Source organism: Zonotrichia leucophrys, chromosome 8 (assembly GCF_028769735.1).
Source record: "Zonotrichia leucophrys gambelii isolate GWCS_2022_RI chromosome 8, RI_Zleu_2.0, whole genome shotgun sequence".
NCBI classification, from domain to species: domain Eukaryota; kingdom Metazoa; phylum Chordata; class Aves; order Passeriformes; family Passerellidae; genus Zonotrichia; species Zonotrichia leucophrys.
The window spans coordinates 1,911,803-1,932,667 of NC_088178.1; the positions used below are offsets into that span (position 1 = coordinate 1,911,803).

General features: G+C 42.3%; 1 protein-coding gene across 3 annotated transcripts in view; it reads left to right on the forward strand.

Annotated features, from left to right (window-relative positions):
* The first annotated feature begins 2,389 nt into the window (after positions 1 to 2,389).
* Positions 2,390 to 20,865, forward strand: part of KIFAP3 (kinesin associated protein 3) — a 66,651-nt gene continuing 48,175 nt past the window's right edge. For 2 of the 3 annotated variants that reach the window (XM_064720463.1, XM_064720461.1), the window contains exons 1-10: positions 2,390 to 2,559; positions 6,151 to 6,282; positions 7,496 to 7,650; positions 8,724 to 8,779; positions 9,263 to 9,404; positions 10,463 to 10,562; positions 11,292 to 11,416; positions 11,831 to 11,929; positions 12,610 to 12,788; positions 14,848 to 15,010. In XM_064720463.1, coding sequence (XP_064576533.1) covers positions 2,399 to 2,559; positions 6,151 to 6,282; positions 7,496 to 7,650; positions 8,724 to 8,779; positions 9,263 to 9,404; positions 10,463 to 10,562; positions 11,292 to 11,416; positions 11,831 to 11,929; positions 12,610 to 12,788; positions 14,848 to 15,010 — 1,312 coding nt within the window. In that variant the 5' untranslated portion in view covers positions 2,390 to 2,398. The remainder of the gene's footprint in view (positions 2,560 to 6,150; positions 6,283 to 7,495; positions 7,651 to 8,723; positions 8,780 to 9,262; positions 9,405 to 10,462; positions 10,563 to 11,291; positions 11,417 to 11,830; positions 11,930 to 12,609; positions 12,789 to 14,847; positions 15,011 to 20,865) is intronic. The other variant, XM_064720462.1, reaches the window with a different exon arrangement.

The window sequence follows — 20,865 nt, forward strand, 5'->3', positions numbered from 1 at the left end:
CATTGTAAGGACAAGGATGTAAGGAATTATGCAAAACAACATCAGAAGCTCAGGGCAAGGCTGCAGAACAAAACCTCTGGCAACAGGTGCTCTACAGTTGAATTTTTGAAGAATCCACCATGCAGTACCTGGGGTTTGGCGCTTGTGCCACGTCCAGCATCAACTGGTTGTCATTGCCCAACAGAATTGTTTGATTTGGCAGAATTGTCTGATCTTTGTAGGCTCAATACCTACAAAGCTGAGATATTTATTTCACTTGGACTCTTTCCAGCCTCTGCTGTCCCTTCAGGTCCTGACAAAGTTTTAGCCCAAACATCATGGCACACTGAACTGGAATAAATGTTCCTTTACTTGTATTTTTTCACTTCTCACATTCTTCTGTATCATTCTCATCTTGTAATCTTTGGCCTGTTTTCTATAGATGTCTAAAACTAGACTCCATTCACAGGCATATGTGACCAGATAAATAAGATAAATTCATAGTGAAATAAATGAAGACTGTCAGGTATTTAGTGCTCAGTAAATATCAGACTATTTTTATGGCTTAAGAGTTTAATGTTTGGCTTATGCTTATCAGGAGAGCTGCTGAAATCACTGGAGAATTATCATTCTGATTAGGTATCTGCATTTTTTTTTCTTTATGTCAATATTACTGTGATAAAAATAGAATAAGTAACAAGGGTGTTATGTTCTAGCAATGTTTTGTAAATTCATTGCACAAAGGTAGCACTTAATATTTCACAGGGTACTTTCTTTTTCCATTTTCTGTTACAACAAAGGCAGGCACTGTGTGGATTCCACAAAATATTTTATTCTGCTCTGTTACAGATTATGAAAGTATAAAAAAATCTTAGTCTTTAATGGGATCTGTAGATATTAAGTATTTATTCTTAATATTTTGCCACAATACAAACCAAAAGCTTTGTTGTTTATTATTTATTTCTGCATTACCCCAATGACTCTGAGCAGACAGAATTTTCAGTTGTAAAGAGTACTCCAGAAAACTGCAGCCCATTAAGATTCTTTCTGAGACTTTTTGGATATGATGCTGTTTGCTTGATCTTTAGAGTGGTTTGTAGATGAGATTAAGGGACAGAAAATTCAGGTGCTGGCTGAATATGTAACTTTCCCAACACGATTTTGGATTTGCAGCCACTTTGCTTGAGTCTGGAGCTACAGCTGTGTCATCCCTGTGCCCTCTGTGTGTCAGTGACCCAAAATGAAGATTATGTTCCAAAACACCAAGGCAAGGAGCTGATGCTGAGGACCAGTGGCCAGCTCAGGTGTCCATAATGGGGCAGGACATCACAAGAGCTTTTCTTCAATCCTCCTCTAGATACTGCACCATAGGGTCTGGAGCATCTCTGGATGAGGAGAGACTGCAGGAGCTGGGACAGCTTAGTCTGGAGAAGAAAGGTGATCTCATCCATCCATGGAAATGTCTCCAGGGAGGTGCCAGGAGGATGGTGCCAGACCATTTTTGGTGCTGTCCAGTGGCAGGGTGAGGTGCAAGAGCCATGAATGGAAACACAAGAAGTTCCACCTCAACATGAAGATGTTCTTTGCACTGACCATGACAGAGGAGGCTGTCCAGGAAGGTGTCAGATTCTCCCTCTCTGAAGGCATCCCAAACCCACCTGAATGCATCCCTGTGTCTCCTACTCTGGGTGACCCTGTCTTGGCCAGGACAATCTCCAGAGGTCCCTTCCAACCCAGCCGTGCTGTGATTCTGTGAATGTTCTGAGATTCTCCCCCACTCCTGCTGAAATACCTCTCACCAAAACCAACTTGCTGATTAATTGAAAAAACATTTCACAATGTGGCTTCCCAAACCCACCTGGATGAATCCCTGTGTCACCTGCTTGGGGTGACTCTGCCCAACTCAGAGATTGTCCAACCCAGCCGTGCTGTGATTCTGTGAACGTTCTGAGATTCTCCCTCAGGTCCTGCTGCTGGCAGTGTGCTGAAGCACCTCTGACCACAAACAACTTGCTGATTAATTAAAAAAAAATTGATGATTTGGCAGGAAGTGGTAGTGATATCAATTTCAAAATAATTAGGAATTAAACAAATACAGAAGACTAAGTAAAGGGCACCAATCCACCTGCCTCTACTGTCCTGAGGTCAGGTCACCTTTCACTCTCAGCCAAGTGTCTAATAATCTGAATCATATCGACGCCCAGAAACGCAGCGTTTCTTAAGCTTATAAACTTAAATTTTGTGTACATATTTAGGGGATAAAAAAAACCCAACAACACAGCTTCTTTATTTCAAGTCGGGCCGTTCCGTTCCGTGAGGGGCTGGCAGCGGGCGGGGCAGCGCTTCCCCCGCGCCTGCAGGGGGCGCTAACGGGGAGGAAAAGGCGGGGCCGGGGAGGGAGGCGGTGAGGGCGGCGCGCATGCGCGGGGCGGGGCTCGCGCTCTCCCTGGTAACGAGCACCGCGCGCGCGGGGCCGCGCCCTGCCCGGGCCGCCCCCCCCAATCCCATCCCATCCCCTCACGGCCCCCGAGCGCCCCTCACCGCCGCCATGCAGGGCGAGGACGCCCGGTACCTCAAGAGGTAACCGGGGAGGACGGGCACGAGGGGCGGCGGTTCGTGCCGGGGGGATGAACGGGGTGAGGGGAGGGGGGGTGGAGGTTGTCGCGGCGGTTGGGGCGCGGCAGGTCGTGCCGAGGGTGGATGGAGTGTGTCAGGTTGTGGGGTGCGCGGCACAGGTGTTGCGGGGTGTTTGCAGGGCAATATGGGGGAGCTGAGGGGTGGAGTGTGAGGCTGAGGCTGTAGTGAGGACTGGCTTGGGGATGGATGGGAGATTGGGGAGGTGACAATGGAGTGTTTTGGGAGAGTGATGATGAGGTGGGTGGAGGTATGGCGAGTGAGGAGGGGCTGGTTTGGAAGCTGTGGTGTGCTGGGGGAGATGGGTGAGGGAATGGCAGACAGATTTGTTTGGGCGGTCCCCCCCTCAGCCTGCCCCACTCTGTTGGGAACAAGGTTTGGATGAGCATTGGGAAGGTTTAAAGATGAGTGAAGGTTACAAAGGCAGGCTGGGCAGAGAGGTGGGGTGGGTGCTGCTGAGGAGGAGAAAGAGGGATTTAGAGGGTGCTCTGGCCTGGGGGTGGCTGTGGTGGCATTTTATGGCGTGTTTGGGATGGGGCACTGCAGTGACAGCAGGGTGAAAGGAGAATCGGTGCTGTTAGGAGATGGGTGGAGGGGATCATTTTGTATTAGGTGCAGGTGGCTGCTTTGGGGATCAGGGATGGGATAAGAGACAGTAAGGCCAGGTTCAAGGAGCAGCTGGGAGACTGATTTGGAGGAGATGTCAACAGTATGGCATAGCAGATTGGGCAGGGCAGGTGGTGTGAATGGAAGAGGTAACTGTGGGGTATAAAGTGTATGATCTGGGTTTGGTGTTGCAGGTGTGATAAATGAATGGTGCCTTTTATCTGTTTGGCAGTGAGACCAGGCAGCATAAAGAATAGGGAGCTGGCAGCTCTTGGATCTCTGTCAGCTGTTTCAGAGCAAAAGTGAATCAATCCCAAAAGATGCCAGCTCATCCAGGCCTCTGTGCAGATGTCCTGTGTCACACATGGACAGTGTCACTTCCTCCTATCGTGCTGGTGATTTTATCCATCCTGTCTTGAATCCTAAGGAGTTCCTGCTCTTGTTTTTTTACTTCCTTTCCATTTATTAGTATTTGCAGAATTTCCTGTTTAGACTGTCCAGGTTTTACTTTTTTTCCCCTTACATGCCACATATTAAGCTCCATAGTTGTAAACAGTGCAGGGGAAAAACCCCTCTTGATAATCTTTGCATGTCAGTTCTGTCATAGCAATGTCATGATGGGTAAAAAATCAAATGCCACCCTTAATTAAATCAACAGCTGTAACTTTAGAGCAGTGCCTGTTTTTTTTAGCCTTACCTGTTCAGTTTGTGCCATTTTGTAGGAATCTTTGTTTTTCTTTTTTTGTAGTCATCCCTGCAACAGGTGTAGTTGTTTCTCTTTTTTGGGGGCACAAAGCCAGAGCTACCTGCTGTGCTGTTTGTGGTGTGCAAGGCTGGTGCTCGTGTGCTCCCTGTTCCCCTTTGTCACCCTGCATGGGCACTCCCCCTCCCACCCAGCCTCACTTGCTGGGATCTGTTATTGAATTTGCAGCCTTACCCACGTGTGCTTTGTGCCACTTTTCATTAGGACAGTTTGCTTTTGCTTTTTCCCTCCAAAGGAATTAGTTAATAAAGGATATTAACACTCCAGCTTTGGCTATGTGAGCTCAGCTTGCAGCTTTTGTCTGTGGAAAAAAGCCTTCCTCTTTAAAGCTTGAACTGAGCTGGGTTCTTGTTGACAAAGCAAGCAGTGGAGTGAAAGGACAGGCTGATGTGCATGAGAGCTCCCCAGTGCATTGCTGTTTCTACTCATTATAATATTTGCAGTTTCAAATGTTTTATGAGGTGATTTACAGACTCAGGATGTGTAGAAAATCAGTAAATGTGTTTGTAGATTTGAGGGAATTTTTTTTCTGTAAATGAAGATTTCCCTTGTGATGCTGACAATCTGAATGCAGTGTTTTCCAAATAAAAACCAATTTCAGTGGTTGGGGAGTAGTGCAGGTCCTCAAGCATTTCACAAGGCAGGGTTTTCAGAGAGGGAGCTTGGCTGTGTATTGATTTGTGACTTCATTAGCTCAGAAATAGCTCAGGCACAGAGGGTGTGTGTCAGTGTGAGAGGGCAGAAAGTCTCTGCAGCTCTAAGCTCTTCAGTTTACCCATCTATCCCTCTGAAAGAAAAACATTAACACCTGCTTCAAGGTACTGCTGAAGGGGAATAAACCCAAATCTCTTCAAAAAATCTCAAGTCATAAAGGGAGTTTTGCCATGCTTTCATGGAAAATGTTACTCTCCAGCACTAGAGAAATATTTTTGTTTGCTCTGTGTAGCTTTATGTCCTTGCAAGGCTGGTAGTTGAACTGAACTCTTCATTTCCTGACCTTTCTGTGGTTTGTGGGGTTTTTGGGCAGCTGTATCTCCAGACAAAGGTATTTTTTGCAGCTGTACCTGCAGAAGGAAAACTGGACACCAAGGTAGCTGATTAGATGGAGACACATTTCAAACATTTTCTGCTGACAGTGCTTACAGCACAGGCTGCATCTGGATTTGCTGGCATTTCCAGCTTTATGAGGTTAAAGTAATTTTTCCTGATCTAATGTCATTGCTATCTCCTAGATGCTGATATGACCACTGGTGAAGCCACTTGTAATTCTCTTTAAGGACATGATCTGTCCAAAAACCTGAACACCCAACAAAAACCCCACTCCACATCCCAAAAGCCAAACCTACATTTTGGAGCTGGTTTTAATTTGCAGTGTTTAGCAGCCTGGTTTATTGCATGACTGTACCAAGTGGACAAGGGACAAGTGTCATCTTTACCAAGAAATAAAAATAGGTCCCTATGTTCTCTGGATGTGTTCTGCCACTGCTTGGAAACAGAAATGAGGTGTGTCTTCATCCATGTGAGCCTTTCCTCAGGAGCTTGGATCTGCATGGACACAGAATTGTTGGCACAAGGAGGAGAGAGCAGGACAGGCCCTTTTGGATTTATAGCTTTTGATGGCAGCTGTTGGTTTTTGTAATCCCTCAAGCCTGGCAGCAGTGAGGGATTCACAATGAGGTGAAGAACAGGTTTGTGTTTCAAAAGAGAGTAGTTCAATTGAAATACAAATTATCTGTAATTCAGTCTCAGGGAATTGTAACTACTGGGAGTTAGCCAAGAGAATGACAAAAAAATTCCATTTGTAGAGGACTGCACTAAGTGAAGGGCATTAGACAAAGATTTGTCAATACTGGCAAGGTAATGGGGAACCAACTGGGAAATTCACCTGCTTGGTGAAATGCATCTTTTTATTCATTATGTTGATCTGAAATAGGATAACTGATTCCTTTCCTCCTTTCTGTGAGTAAGGCTTTACCAGTGGCTTGGATATTTCTGTACTCCAGGTAATAACCAAGAATATGCCACCAGGCTTTGGTACATTTCTGTGGGATGGAATTTGCAACCCAAGCACTGCTTGGGTTTAGGGCCTGCATAGCAGGTACCTGATTTCTGCTCTGGTGTGTTTTCTGAGCTTCTCCTTTAATCAGTTTTTTTCCCCTTTATGGCAGGAAGGTAAAAGGAGGTAACATAGATGTGCATCCATCTGAGAAAGCCCTCATTGTCCATTATGAAGTGGAAGCAACAATTCTGGGAGAGCTGGGAGACCCCATGCTGGGGGAACGCAAGGAATGTCAGAAAATGTAAGCTCATAGCAAGCTCTGATATTTGATTTCAATTTTTCTATATTCAATAACTCACAGTACCACCTACTCTGAGAAATTGTAGTTTATAATCTTTGTGGAACTTAGTGCTGGACCAGCAGAGGGTTTCAAAGCCAGGAAATAATAACACATGCCTGGGAAGGTTAACATCTGAAACACACGTTGTGAATTGCTTTTCAGCCATGTCCTTTAAGGTGTTTTGTAAAGGAAAATGATGACTCCTGTTTTACATGATGGGTATTTGAGGCAGAGAAAAGTGATTGTTTCCTGTGCAAATGGTAGTTCATGTTGGAGCAAGGAGTGCCATTGAACCTCCTGACAGCCTTGAGCTCCAGCTGTTGCCTCTCCTGTTGTTTTGATCTGCCCAACCAGTGAATTCACTGCTTTATCTGCAATTCACTTTTGCCTGGTTAATTTCTTTCAAGACCATTAAAATATTCCCCACTGGAAAAGCTGAGAGAATTATCCTAACTTCATCTTTCAAGCTGCAAGGTTGGATCTATTCTAGGGGGGTTTTATCTCTGTACTGATTTCTCTTTGAAAATTTGAACTGAAGTGGCTGCCTGTGTGAGTGTGTGTTAGAAGAATAATTGGGGGGAAAAGAAAAGAGAATCCTTAAATTGTCTCAAATTTTTGAAAATATCAGAAGCACACTTGTGTTGTCAAATGAATCAACATAATTTGCATCTTCATGATGGTGGAATTAGTTTTTTTTCCAGCCTGTTGTTAATGCCCACAGAGATTTCTTCCTGCTCTTTGCTTGTGGACCTGGCTGCTGTGGGAGACTCCTGGCACTGCAAAAGAACCTTTTTGTGTGCAGACAAACACCCAGAACTGTCTCTCATTTGGGGCTTTTTTTGTCTCCAATACTCCTTTGTGGTCCTGTGCTTTTTTTGTGGGGTATATCCAAATCAGTTACTGTCTTTTGTATCTAAGATGGCTGTAAGGGATCTGTTCATCCAGCTGCCTTTCATGTTGCTGCTTGTCAGCTGGTGAACAGTTACACTCCCCCAAATCTGTTTGACACTTGCTTGCCATTTGGAGTTCAGAGGCACCACTTGCACATGAAAGGCACAGGCACTGGGTGTATCAGGATCATTTCTGCTTTGAGAAATTCTTGATTGTATAAACACAATCAAAAGACTGAAGATAAAAACTGTAAAAACTGAAAAGAGGCTTGTCTGTGTTGCAGAATTCGGCTGAAGAGCCTCAATGCAAACACAGACATTGGTTCCCTGGCTCGAAAGGTTGTTGAAGAATGCAAGCTCATTCACCCCTCCAAGCTTGGAGAAGTGGAGCAGCTGCTGTACTACCTGCAGAACCGCAGGGATTCCTCAGCAGGGAAAGGTAAAAAATACAGGACCACAGCAGCTTGGGCCTGGGGTGCCTCAGCCTTGAGCAAATACTGAGGTGTTCCTGGCTGAGAGCCCAGTGTGCCTGATGTACCAGTTCTCTGCAGATGGCACAGTAGGAAACGGATCTTTATCACCCTTGGAAATAATGATGATCTTGAAGTGAGGAAATTACCTTTTTAGTAACCAAATTTATTGTATTATTTAGTTACATTTAGCATTGATGCTTCTTGCTGGCTGCCTTGTGCTTTAGCAGGACTTGAGAGTTACAGATTTGGCTATTGGGTGAAGCCTCATCATACTGAATCTGCATTTTCAGTGACATCAAAAGTCTCTAAGGGGATCTTTCTAGAAAGATCTCTGCCATCACCTCCTGCAAGGGTACAGAGGGTGCCTAGGCTCAGTTTGGGCTGTGTGTAAAGCTGGAGACTCTCAGAGCCTGACAAGCTTTGATGCCTGGGGTATTTCTCTCATCTCATCATCTAAAGTTCCTGGCCTCTTGGTGCTCCTATTTATGTCTTAAGTTCACCTTAAACTTTCTGCTCAGGGCACAGTTGAATATTTAACATTAGATTCTATATTACCTTTAGGTTACCCAGGTTTCTTGCAGCCCTGAGATGGTAAGCTTTGTTTTCAAACTGGATTCCTAGTGAGACAAATTTAAAATGAAGATTTATGTTAGAAATGAGGTCTGATTGTAAGAGCTTTGTATGTTTAACCCTCTTTCACTGCATTGCTGTGTCTGGGTGTGTCACAGGGCACAAGCAGAATCAAAGCTGCTGATGTCTCACTGTGGGAGTGAGTGTTGTCATTCTAGGCTTGTTCTAAGGTTTCTTACTCTCTATCTCCCCAGCTGATAAGGTTATCACTGATCATTTAGACTGAGTTGTCAAAAGGCAGCTGAGGATTTGTTTTACTCCTTTGGGGTTCAGAAACCTGTGTTAGTCTGGCAGGTCAGCTGGACACAAAGGACTTTGACCTTGATTTAACTCATTATAAGAACACTGGACATGTGTTTGGTCTGTGTTTGTGTGTAACTTAACTGCACCCACATCTTTTTCTTTGTAGAAAGGAAAGAGAAAACCAGCAAGCCAAAAGATCCACCCCCATTTGAAGGAACAGAGGTAAGTATTGGTGTTAAAAGAGAAATGCAAACCCTGTTTGCTACTTCAGTAGGCAGTTACAAAAGGGAGGAGGGGAGAGGAAATGCTGAATTCTTGTGGTATTTTTGCTTCTTGATTTTTAAACAAAGAACTTGGTTTGGAAATACTGCACAATGGGAAAAAATTATCTCCAAAAAGGGTAAAATATTTGACTTGCATACTTACCCCTCCAAGTACAGCACACAGCAGGACAGCCAGTGAGGACTGCAACATCAGACAAGACATCCTGAACATCCTTTGATTTTTAGCAATTACATCTCCTCAGATTTCCTGCTGTTCATTGGCAGTCATTCTGCATGCATTGGGATTTTTTAACTTGTATTTAATTTTTGCCTTAGATCTGTACTCAGCAGCTGAGTGCCCTTTGGTGTGACAACTGAATTGTGATTGCTGGTGTTGATTTGCCCTGTCTCTCAGTGAAAGCCTTGCTCTGACTGCTTTCAGATTGATGAAGTTGCCAACATCAATGACATGGATGAGTACATTGAGTTACTGTACGAGGACATTCCTGACAAGGTCAGGGGCTCTGCCCTCATCCTGCAGCTGGCCAGGAATCCTGATAATTTGGAAGAGCTGCTTATAAATGGTAATTTTAAAACCCAATGGTAATTTCTCTTGATGTGCTGTTCATTTGTGTCCAGGGAATAATAGCTCACCTTTAATTTGGGATTTTCTTTAGTTTGCTAGGCTCTGTTTCTCTGTGTATAATAAGGTGACCATCAAAGCTCTGTTGGGACTCTCTGCTCAGACTGGTCTTAGGTGAGGCTAATACTGAAATCCTCCTGGCCTCTAGAGGCTTCATCTATTTTTTCCTGATCCTGGTTATTTTGATGCTCAATTAACTCCAGCTGACATTATTGCTGGAGATGGGAATGTGTCAGTGTGTACAGTAGATCAGGGAACTTGCCTTGAAAAGAGAATTTGCAAGCTGACATGAGTTAATTTTTTTATTTTCTTTCCTTGCCCTTTTTGTCTCTTTGCTGAGCCCTCATGTATTGATGCCTTCAGTACATGCCCATCTTGCAGTGTCACTGTGGAAGATGGGATGGGAATAGTGAGCCATGAAATAATGGCTTGTCCCTAAGAGTTGTTGAAAATATTTAGTGCTTCAAGTTCCCAGTTGATGCTTCTGTGATCAAGGAATGTGGTGTAACATGAATAGAGACCAGCTAGGGGAACGTGACTGGAAAAGTGAAATTAAATAAGACAAGGAGCAACCAAATTATTAAATAATATGAATTAGATTAAGGGGAAAAATAAATGGAAAGAGGAATGAGAAATATTGTCTGTCCAGGTAGAATTTAAAGGGAATTTGAAAATGAAAATGGCTAAAACACAGGGACACAATGTAGTGTGCAACACAGAGCTGGCAGAGGCCACAAAATCTGAAGGTTAGTGGTGGTTTTGTGATGAATTCAGTGTTTGGTTGCACTTTCCTTCCATGCTGCTGCTTCTGGGGTTTGTGACATGCTGACCACCCAGGGCCTCCAAACAGAGCTGGTGAGCAGTGCTGCCTGTTAAAGTGAGACCCCTGGGAGAGTGTTCCACTAGAAAACTGATAGATGTTTTCAAATTCTGAGGCTCACAAGCTAAAAAGGAGGGACACAAAATGCTGATGCTTCTCTAAATCTTGTTTCACTTCAGAAACTGCCCTGGGTGCATTGGCCAGAGTGCTGAGGGAAGACTGGAAACAAAGCATTGAGCTGGCTACCAATATAATTTACATTTTCTTCTGCTTTTCAAGGTGAGTGCAGAGTCCCTGGATTTAGGAACATAAAGAATGTAGCTCTGCTTAGTGGCTTTTCATTTGTTTATTGCTCTGTGCTACTAAAACTTCACTGAAACAGGAAAAACAGACAGAACATGCTTGTGCCTCATTTTTTTCACTTAAAACTGTCATGGTGAGGCAGTTTGTAAGGGAGCTGGGAAGAAGCTGGTAAAGATTGACTCATAGCTTTGTGTCAGCAATGAAAGGTGGCTGAGCTGCCACCTCTAATTTCCACCTGCACACCTAAGGGAGGAAACTGTTCAAAACTGAAGTGAGCACTTGCTCTTATTTAGCTGTGCCAGTGTTTCTGCATACCCTGCCTAGAAATAATTCAAGCAGAAATTGCATTTACCTTGATTTTAGGTCTCTGTTTCTGATGAGGAGAGTGCTCTGAAGCACTTGCAGAATGGAAGGCAGGGCTGAGGGGAAAAACCTTTTCCTTTATGCATAAAAATTGAAATGTGTTTTTATTTTGATCTGGAACAACAAACTATTCCTTATTTTTCTACAAGTTGAGAAAATATTCATGTTTTCAGGGATTGCTCTTGTTTTGAAATAATTTTCCAATAGGAGAGTGCATTAATGGGGCAAACTGTAAATACCTTTTTTAATATTTGATGTGGTGCAGTATTATTACCATAGATGTCACAGTAGATGTGGAGTTGTTGGCCTTTATTCCTCACAAGTATTATTTCTTCAATGTAGTTTCTCTCAGTTTCATGGGATAATCACACATTACAAAATTGGAGCTCTGTGTATGAATATCATAGACCATGAACTGAAGAGACATGAACTTTGGCAGGAAGAACTTGCTAAAAAGAAGAAAGCTGATATCCTTTTGATATTCTGATGAGTGTTGTTGAGTTACACAAGATAAGTGCACAACACCTTCTGTGAAAGCAGTAGAATTTACCAGAAAATGCAAAATATAATTGCAGATATGAGAAAGGCTAAGGGTGAAGATTTTGGGATGTGGAAGAGGTTAAGCTGAAGCTGCTAAAGCAACACAAGAAAAAAAAAATAAATTTATCAGCAATATGTCTTAGAACATCTGTGCTGCTTAGTAGGGTGTAAAATATCCTGGCCTGGATTGCAGGTGTAGCAGCTGGTGCTGGGGGAGAGTTTTGACACTGGGTATTCCACAGATCCCTTGCTTTTCACTGGTGATTGAGAAACACTTTCCAGGACAATTGTCACCTAGCCTGCATCACTTTTCTCTGAACTCCTTAACTTCTCTAATTCACTTGATGAAGATCCTGAAAATCAAACCCTGAAAAAGGATTGTGAGAAAACTTACAAGAAATACAAAGGGCTGGTTGTCAAGCAGGAGCAGCTGCTTAGAGGTACCAAATCCAAATAACAAATTATTTTGTTGTTGGTAAACATGGCTGAGGGATCCTCTGGGATTCTTGTTACAACCAGGATGTCTTAAACATGGATGAGTATGGAAGAGTGTTGCCAAAGAACAGGGAAAAGACAAATACTTAATCAGATTGTTTGGCATTATTAATAATTTTAAAAACCGTTTGTCAGTAGAAAAGCAAAAGTGATCCTCTCTTCTTTGCTTATTATATTGGTTTGGGAGGAGTTGGGTATTTGAAATTTTTTAAAATTTGCCTAATTTTGTTTGTATCTGACTCTTTGAATAGATTTAATTCTATCCCAGTTTTTGTACTAAATACACTTCATGTTAGATTGAAATGATCCGAGTGGTAAACCTTTCCTGAGAGGGGCTTTTTACTGCTTCCTGTTGGAATTGGAATTTTAAAAAACACAAATCACACAACATAAAAAGCTTCTAGTTATCATAATTCTCATTTTTTTCAGAGCCACAATTAGAATTAATGTTCTTAATGCTTCTTCAAGAGGCCAAAAAAAGGCATTCACTGGCAATTTCCTTCCAAATGCATTGAAAAGGGAGCAAAATGCTTCTGAAAGTCTTGTCTTCTGTACTTCAAGTATAAATAGAGATTTGTTGTGTTGGGTGTGATCTGTTGGTGTGATTTGTGTTGGCCTTTGCCAGTTGCAATTTACCTGCTGCTCAACCTGGCTGAGGACACTCGCATTGAGCTGAAGATGAGGAACAAGAACATCGTGCACATGCTGGTGAAAGCTCTGGACCGCGATAATTTTGAGCTGCTCATCCTCGTGGTGACCTTCCTGAAGAAACTCAGCATTTTCATGGAGAACAAAAATGATATGGTGAGGCTTGTAGCACTCCAGTGAATGCTGAAAACTTTGTGTGGTTGGAGGGAAGAGGGAAACATCTCTGTTTTCACACTGAATATCTCTAGCATTGATTATTCTATTTTGTTACAAGTAAAATGAGTGCAAGAAAAGCACAACATCCAGTCATAACCTACTGCAAACTGTTTTGAGGAAATCCCAAACAGAGAATATGGTCCACAAAATTCCAGATTTTGAATTCAGCACCTCAGAGTCTTGTTTTATCCCCACTTATGGTGGTGCCCATGACTCTGCCCCCAGACTATACTCTTGTGGCAACATATTGTTGTTTCTGCCATGGATTGACTTGGGAAGAGAGATATTTATTCTCTTTATTCTCATTTATTTATTTCCTGTGTCAGTTTGGTTCTTTCCTCCTAAGAACTGGAGGCAGTTATTCTTCATAATTTTTTTTTTTATGAAGTCTTACACTTCTGAAATTGTAGCATAATTTGTTTTGTGACTTCAAACTCTAGCCAAGTACCTCTTTTACTGATACTGTAATAGATGCTTGACTTCACCTTTGTGCCTCTATTTCAATTAATTAGATGAAAATGATACATTTGCTTTATCCAAGAGGTAATCTGAGATCAGTGGTGTACAGAGATTGTGAGGTGAAAAGATCTGTGTAAAAGCAGCAGTGAATTAACTGGACCTTTGCATGCAGGTGCACTGAACACTGCAGACAAGAAGCATCTCCCTTATTTATATATGGGACTTGGTTAGAAAAATAAGAATTAGCTCTCCAGCCCACTGATTTGCTGGCACACTTTCCCCATTCCTCCTGATTTACTGGAAAGATAAACAAAGTTGTTGAATGAATTGGATTTCAGAATGTTGTAACAATTTTGGAAATGTTGGTGTGCTTCAGGTCAGCTGTGTGAGCATTCCTTACTGGTAATAAAGATGATGCTTTTTTCTCCATGGTATTATTAAGGAAAGCTACCAGTGAAGGAGAAAATGTTCTGATATTTGTATTGGGCAATAATACAAAACTGTCCAAGGCAAAATGCTCCAAGATTAGTTGTTCAGCACCTGATTCTGAGCACCAGTGAATAATCCATGAGTATTTATAGCACATTTTTTCCTTGGTTATTGCAGGGCCATGTGAAATTCAAAGCAGTGAGGTAGGAGTTGTTGCTATCTGATTGTTTCTGATCAAAGCTGTCCAGGCACTTGTTGATTATTGCACTGAGCTCTGGGGGAGAGCTGTAGTTTCTTTTCTTAGTGTTCATTCAGTGTCTATTTATAACCAGACTAGTAATGTACATGGAGAAGTCTGGAGAATGCCAAGTCATTTTATGTGCCTCCTTCTGGCCAAAGAAGGATCTGGGAAACAAAAAAAAAAAAAAGAATGCATTTAAAAGATTGTGTCAAATAAAAGCTCTGAAATGTTGCTTAAAACATGATAAAAACTTTCTGAAGTCTTGCCAGTTCAGATGTGTTTTCTGGCTGGTGAAGTGAACATGATCTCAGGAACTGATACCACTTCTCAGTTTCTGGATTCCACTTTTTAATTTGAAAGTGATACATGTTTCAAGATGACTTTCATGCTTTTATTAAATTGACATGGAGGATGGCATGCCTCTTCTGAGAGCACATGCACACTGCTGGCTAGGGGTTCATTTGAAATTCATAATGAAAGCTCTCAAATTCTTTTTGGGTGCCAATTTTCTGTCTTTCTTGGTTGGGTCTATCTTTGACTCCACTGGCAGTTGCTGCAGGATAAATGTGTTAAAGTTTAAATGAGTTTGCTCACCCCAATCTAGTTTTGCAGGTGATGTCTTTACCACATTCCTGCAGTATTCCAACAGTGAGGAATGTTTCCAAGACATATGAACTTGTTGGTTCAAAGCCTTTTTTAATCAATGTTTCTCAGTAAGCCAATCTAGAAGATTTCAACCACAAAGGCATAAGTGAAACTACTTCAGATGAAACTGCATTAACAGTCACTGTTATGGCTACAAATTGGATATTGAAGCCAGAGTAAGTTTGGATGGATTATGGTTTTGGTTTTTTTTCCCTTGAAATACAGGTTGAAATGGATATTATTGAAAAACTTGTGAAAATGGTGCCATGTGAACATGAAGACCTGCTGAATATCACTCTTCGACTCTTGCTGAATCTCTCCTTTGACACAGGCCTGAGAAGTAAAATGGTCCATGTTGGTTTGCTTCCCAAACTCACTGCACTCCTGGGTATGTCTGCTTTTGCTCTGACACAGACATGGCAGTGAAGCTCTTTGCATCAGGAGAGTTGCTGTGGCATTTTTGTCTTTGCCACTTCCTCACCACTCTGAGCTTCTCTGCATTCACATCATCTTCTCACACTCAGGTTTCCAGTAGAATTACTTCTAGGGTCTCTTAAACTGTAGAATGAATCATCCAGTCTTCAAAAATCACTTCAGTAGCTACCTGAAAACCCCATGAGCTGACACATGAGTGATGTTTGTCATTCTGGGGGAGCACCTAGGAAAACCAGCCAGCAACTTCACAGGGCCTAGGTGATGTAGGTACAAACTAAATATATAAATATTTATTTATTTTTAGTAAAGCTTAGTATACCTGCTGGCTTTTGTAACTTGTCCAAACAGATCAGAAACCTCCCAATTTTGTTAGTTTTCAAAAATCATGAATGATTTTTGAAACACATGAGTGATGTTTGTCATTCTGGGGGAGCACCTAGGAAAACCAGCCAGCAACTTCACAGAGCCCAGCTGATGTAGGTACACACTACATATATATAAATATTTCTTTTTAGTGAAGCTTGGTATACCTGCTAGCTCTTGTAACTTGTCCAAACAGATCAGAAACCTCCCAATTTTGTTAGTTTTCAAAAATCATGAATGATTTTTGAAACACATGAGTGATGTTTGTCATTCTGGGGGAGCACCTAGGAAAAACAGCCAGCAACTTCACAGGGCTGATGTAGGTACAAACTATATATATAAATATTTAGTGAAGCTTGGTATACCTGCTAGCTCTTGGAGCTTGTCCAGAGAGATCAGAAATCTCCCAATTTTGTTAGTTTTCAATCTAGGGTGTTCTGATTTCTAGACTTGCAGCTTGGCAGTCTTGTGTTAAGATGATGTTCATCAGTTACAAGTGAAACTTTTTGTTGTCTTGAGGGGAAAGCCATGGAATAAGGAATTTGGAAAAAGCAGAGGATTGTTGTGTTTGATCACTGTTGTATGCTGGAGTTCTGAGGAGGGACTCTATTGCTTTTTGAGTTGTTTGGCTGAGGAGGCCACACCTGGAGGCTGCTCTGGTTGATACACTAAAAGTTTAGCAGCTTTTGGCTTTAGGGATTGCTGAGTGGGAATAGAGAAGCTTGTTTGTGTGAATCACTGATGCAAGACATTGCTAAAGTCTTCTGAAATGGCTTTGGGATGTGCTGGATGCAGTGCAGAGTGTATCAGATCCTGGCTGGGGCAGGGGCAATGCAGTGCTGAATCTCAGCTTTCTCCTCTAGCTGTCAATTCTCTTAGGGTTGTTTGTCTTCTCAATTCTACTTCAACCTCATCACAGCCTTGGTGCTGTTTATTGAACACCATAAAAACTTAGAGGGCTGTGGAAGCCTTAATCCTGTTGGTGATTATGATACAACAGCTACCTGGTACAGCCTGCCATGCCTCACATCCTTTTATACTTTCTGTTTGAAAGTTGATGAAAATTGGCATTTGAAAGCCCTCTTCTTTATTTTATATCCTCAAGACAATGTTACTTGGTAGTAAAGTCAAAGAGGAATGAGAAATGGAAGCTGATGAGGAAATCTTTCTTCTTGGTTCAGCTTGGGTTGTGAGGTTTTTGGAGCAGGAACTTGTCCCTTTTGCTCATACAGCAGATATTGCTGTGGTCTGAGGGGGGCTTCTGGGGATTTGTCACCCCTGGAAATGACACAAAGCACTGAACTCCCTGCTCCCAGAAATTCTCCATTTAATATCAGAGTCAGACTGAGCTCATCAGTTAAATATCTGCTTTTAGTGTCTGTTTGTAGCATGGAGAGGAGAATTGCTTTTCAAATGCCATTCTCTTAGACTTGTACCTAGGCCTGTGGGAAGGCTGTTTAGCTCAGAAGAACTGGTTGCTAAATTGTAGCTGTTAGGATAATTATTGCAAGTAATGCTGGTACTTCCAGAATATTCAGTGTGTTTCTTTTCTCACCTAAGATGTATTCAACCATTCTTTCTTTTTTATTTTGAATGTTTCATAGAGGCATGTGCTGTTCTTGCTTCTCCCTGTAGAATTGGTTGATCCTTACTTTTGATGTGCTAAAAATTCCATTACTTGCTTCTTTAAGCCATCACTGGGGTTTGTGAGACTTTTCTTGGTATGGTGATTCTAACAATTCTCAATTGCATCACTTGCCATATCCTGTCTGAGAGAAATCTGCAATCTGAATAATAAAACTGCCATGTGCCAGATGCCCCATTCATACAGGTTATTTGGGTATTAAACACACATTATTCAAGTCAGTACCCTTCAGTTTACATTTGCAGGTCATCTCCAAGTGCTAACACAGCACAACAGCTGTTGACAAGTCCTTGTACAACTCTTAATGCCAAGAGGTCAAGTGTGCTGACTCAACCTCCTGAAATTTAGCATTTGTGCATGCTGGGCCTCTGAGTTTTTAGCACTGGCTTTGAGATGGGTACAAATTAAGTGTAATAGGTGTTTAAGGGGAGAGTTGAGATTGCAAAGAATGAAAGGATTTGTTTGTTAGGGGTTTAGGGTTTAGCATGGAGGTGAGTGCAGCCTGCAGTTCTGGAAGATGCTCTGCTTTCCCAAGGGACACTGAATTGTTTGGGAGCAGGAAGGCTCTAAATGGAGGTGGGGGATGAACAGTGGGGATGAACTGGCTCCAACTGAGCTCTCAGGAGAGGAATAAATATGCCATGGATGTAATGGAGAAGGAACATCTTTCTTTCCATCACCCTCCAGAGTGTTGGGGCTGCTGTTGAAAGCATGGACATGAGAAACTCTGCTTAAGTCTTGGTTTCCATTTTAATTAGCTTTTTCTTTTGAACAGTGCCAATGCCTGCTTCCCCATGTAGCTGTGCCAGTCAGCACCACTTGCTTCTCTTCACAAGTCTCAAGTATTGTATATGACAAAGCTCCTCTTGCTCCCTGCAGGCACCCAAATTAATCAGCCACAGCTGATCTTTGTTAGGCTGTGACTCCAAGAGCTGTGTGCAGCTGAGGGAAGTTTGGCTTCACATTTGAGATCTGAAGCTGGAGCAGAGCTGTGGAGGCCTGTAAGATACAGCCTGCTGTACTCAGCTTTTTCCATGCACAGGGTGGTTAGGAGCTGTGAAAAGAGGTTTTCTTGCTTTGTGTGACTTCCATCCTTTAAGAAGATCTTTTAAATGTTGAATCACCAGGGCCCTGCAGAGAATGGTTTTTGTAGTGTGGCTTTGTTTTAATACTTAGAAATCACATTTAGAGTCATCTTTCTGTGCCAATATATGTGAAGTGTGACTTGAGTTGCCTAAGGTGAGAATTCATGTGAATTCACCAAGTGGTTTAAACTAGATTTGTGCCTGAAATGTGGAAAACACAGGTTCAGTGTCTTCCAGTCATCCCCTTGGTAAAATACCAAAGCAGCCTGCTACACTCCACTCCCTGGAGGTTTTCCTCACTCTTAGAGTGCTCTCATTGTGCTTTGCATGGCAGAATTCAAGGGAACTGGAGCACAGGAGTGACTTGCTCCAATTATGGTAGAGTTTGGAAAGGGGGAAACACAGAGCTGAACTTCAAAACAGGATACAAATCTGTTTGCTTGATTCCTGGAAATGCTCTTCCATTGTTGGACATCAGGGAAATGTTACCCTGGATTTGTGATTGGCTTCTAAAGTAAATGCCCTGGCAACAAACAGAAGAAAACATTCAAGGAAAAACAAAACCCCCTTACTTTTGTTTGGACCAAATCCACTTTGTTTTTCAGTTAAGTGGCCAAATTGAATACAAAATTTTTAGTACAGCTCTGTTAAATATAGGCACAGCTTGTGATGCATGGTCTTTTAATAAGGGTTCTATTTTATGCTGACTCTGAGTTGTTCCTTAGCCTTTGTGAAGTGAGACAAATAATTCCCATTTGCCATGAGAACAGCAGGCAGTTTGTACAGCAGAGGCTGCTGTGGGGGTTGAGCCTGAAAAGCTGATGGTGGAGCCCTGTTGAGAAGCAGCTTCTGGCAGCATCCCTGTCCTGCCATCAGTGAGATCTCCCTCTCCAAGGGTGCAGATTGCAGGGAATTCTGCAAAAGCTGTTACAGTGGGAAGGAGCTGTGGTGCTGCTCAGAGAGTAAAAAGGGTAAGTCTGACTGTAATCTCTGGTGTGTGTGTTCATCTCCCAGAGCTGCTGGACAGTTCTTAGGTGTACTCAATACATATTGTCCTGAAATGCCATTTTCTTTCCATCCACTCCCCAGTGCAAGCCATGCTGAAAGAATAAAACCCCATCAGGCTTGGAAGTCAGACTTAAGTGTCTCTTCTGTTGCTTGCAATTACTGTCTGTTTTTAAAAATGGAAGATTGAACACAGATACTGGTGAGCTGAAAAGTGAGTGGGTCACAAATCAGGCCCAAAGGGAACCTGGAGTGCAGAAGGATTGTGAAAGTGCCACTCAGTGCCAAGGCAGTCAAACTCAAATAGATTTTAGGTGGTGAGGAACATCCTGGGTTGTTTTCCAGCACAGATTACAGTGGCTGAAAGCACTTTGGCCTTGTGGATTTGTGTTTCAGCCAAGCAGATGAGGGTTTGTAACACAGCACTGAAATACAGTGTGGGCAGCCCCAGGTAGCACCAGTATGGTTTTGCCAGTCACAGATTGTGCCCAGCCTCTCTGCCTTATATCAATGTCAGCATCCTGGCATGATGTTCTTAATTTCTTTAATATAAGCACAATGAGAAAGAGTAATAACTAATTTTAGATAAAAATTCATGGGCTGTGGAAACTCCAGAGTAAGTCAGGCTTCTCTGTCTTGTTCATTTAAGCTGGAGAAGGCAGAGCAGAGAAGCAGAGAGTAGCACTGACAGTCACATTTAGCCCTCAGTGAGGAGCCTGTCTGCACTGGATTCATTGATAGAATCTTTTCTGGGAACTGCTGAAATTCCTCTGATATTTTTCCATTCTTTACAAGTTGGGTTTAATGAGCAATCAAAGAATTGCCAAACACAGTTGTGTGTTGGGCTTCTTAACAATCAAGGCTTGACATGGTATGCAGCCAGGCTGGATTATAAGGTGACTGCTGGTTAAAAAGCCAAGTAGTACTTTGCTCTCTAATTAACGGAGTGCTGTGGGCTTTTAATGCTCTATTCCTTTTATGAAAGTTTCTTTTAAGAAGGCTTAAAGTAGATGTGCTCTCTTTATGAGTTCACTTGGCCTTTTTGTAATGAACTTATTATGGAGCTTCACACATCTGTTGAAAAATGGAGCTTCTTATAGGCTACTGCAGTGTTTTTTCTGACTTTAATAGGCCTCGTTTATCCTATAAAGAAACATACATTTTCTTACCTGATCAAGTGAGCAAACAATGAGGGTCAGATGTGGCAAAGACCCTAACAAAAAGCACATGTCCAGCCATCAGGGTGAGGTAAAGTCATATCAGGATTGCTTGAAGTTATTAATGGCAGTAAAATTTATGCTTCCTCCTGTTTTCCCAATTAAATTGAGAAACCTTTTTTTCCTAAGGTGGCTCTGCAGCAGCTGGTTCCAATACTGCTTGTGTGAATATTGCCTGGGGTGTCTCCATTCCTTTATAGTGAAGGCTGGCTGAAGCACATTAAGTAACAGTTCAACTACAGGGACCAGTCTGTTGGAAAGCAGCAATTATTAAGGGATTTATTTTAATGGGAGTTTTTTTATCATTTGTGGTGAGTATGGCCAAGACTGAAATAAAAAAGAAAAACCCTCAACAACAAACAAAAAGAACCCCGACACAAAAACCCCCACAAACAAAAAACATCTCTTGACACTGATTTTCAAAATCCTTATTAGAAGTGCAGATAGACTTAAACATGTCTGAGTGATATAAGGACAGGGGGGTGCACAATGT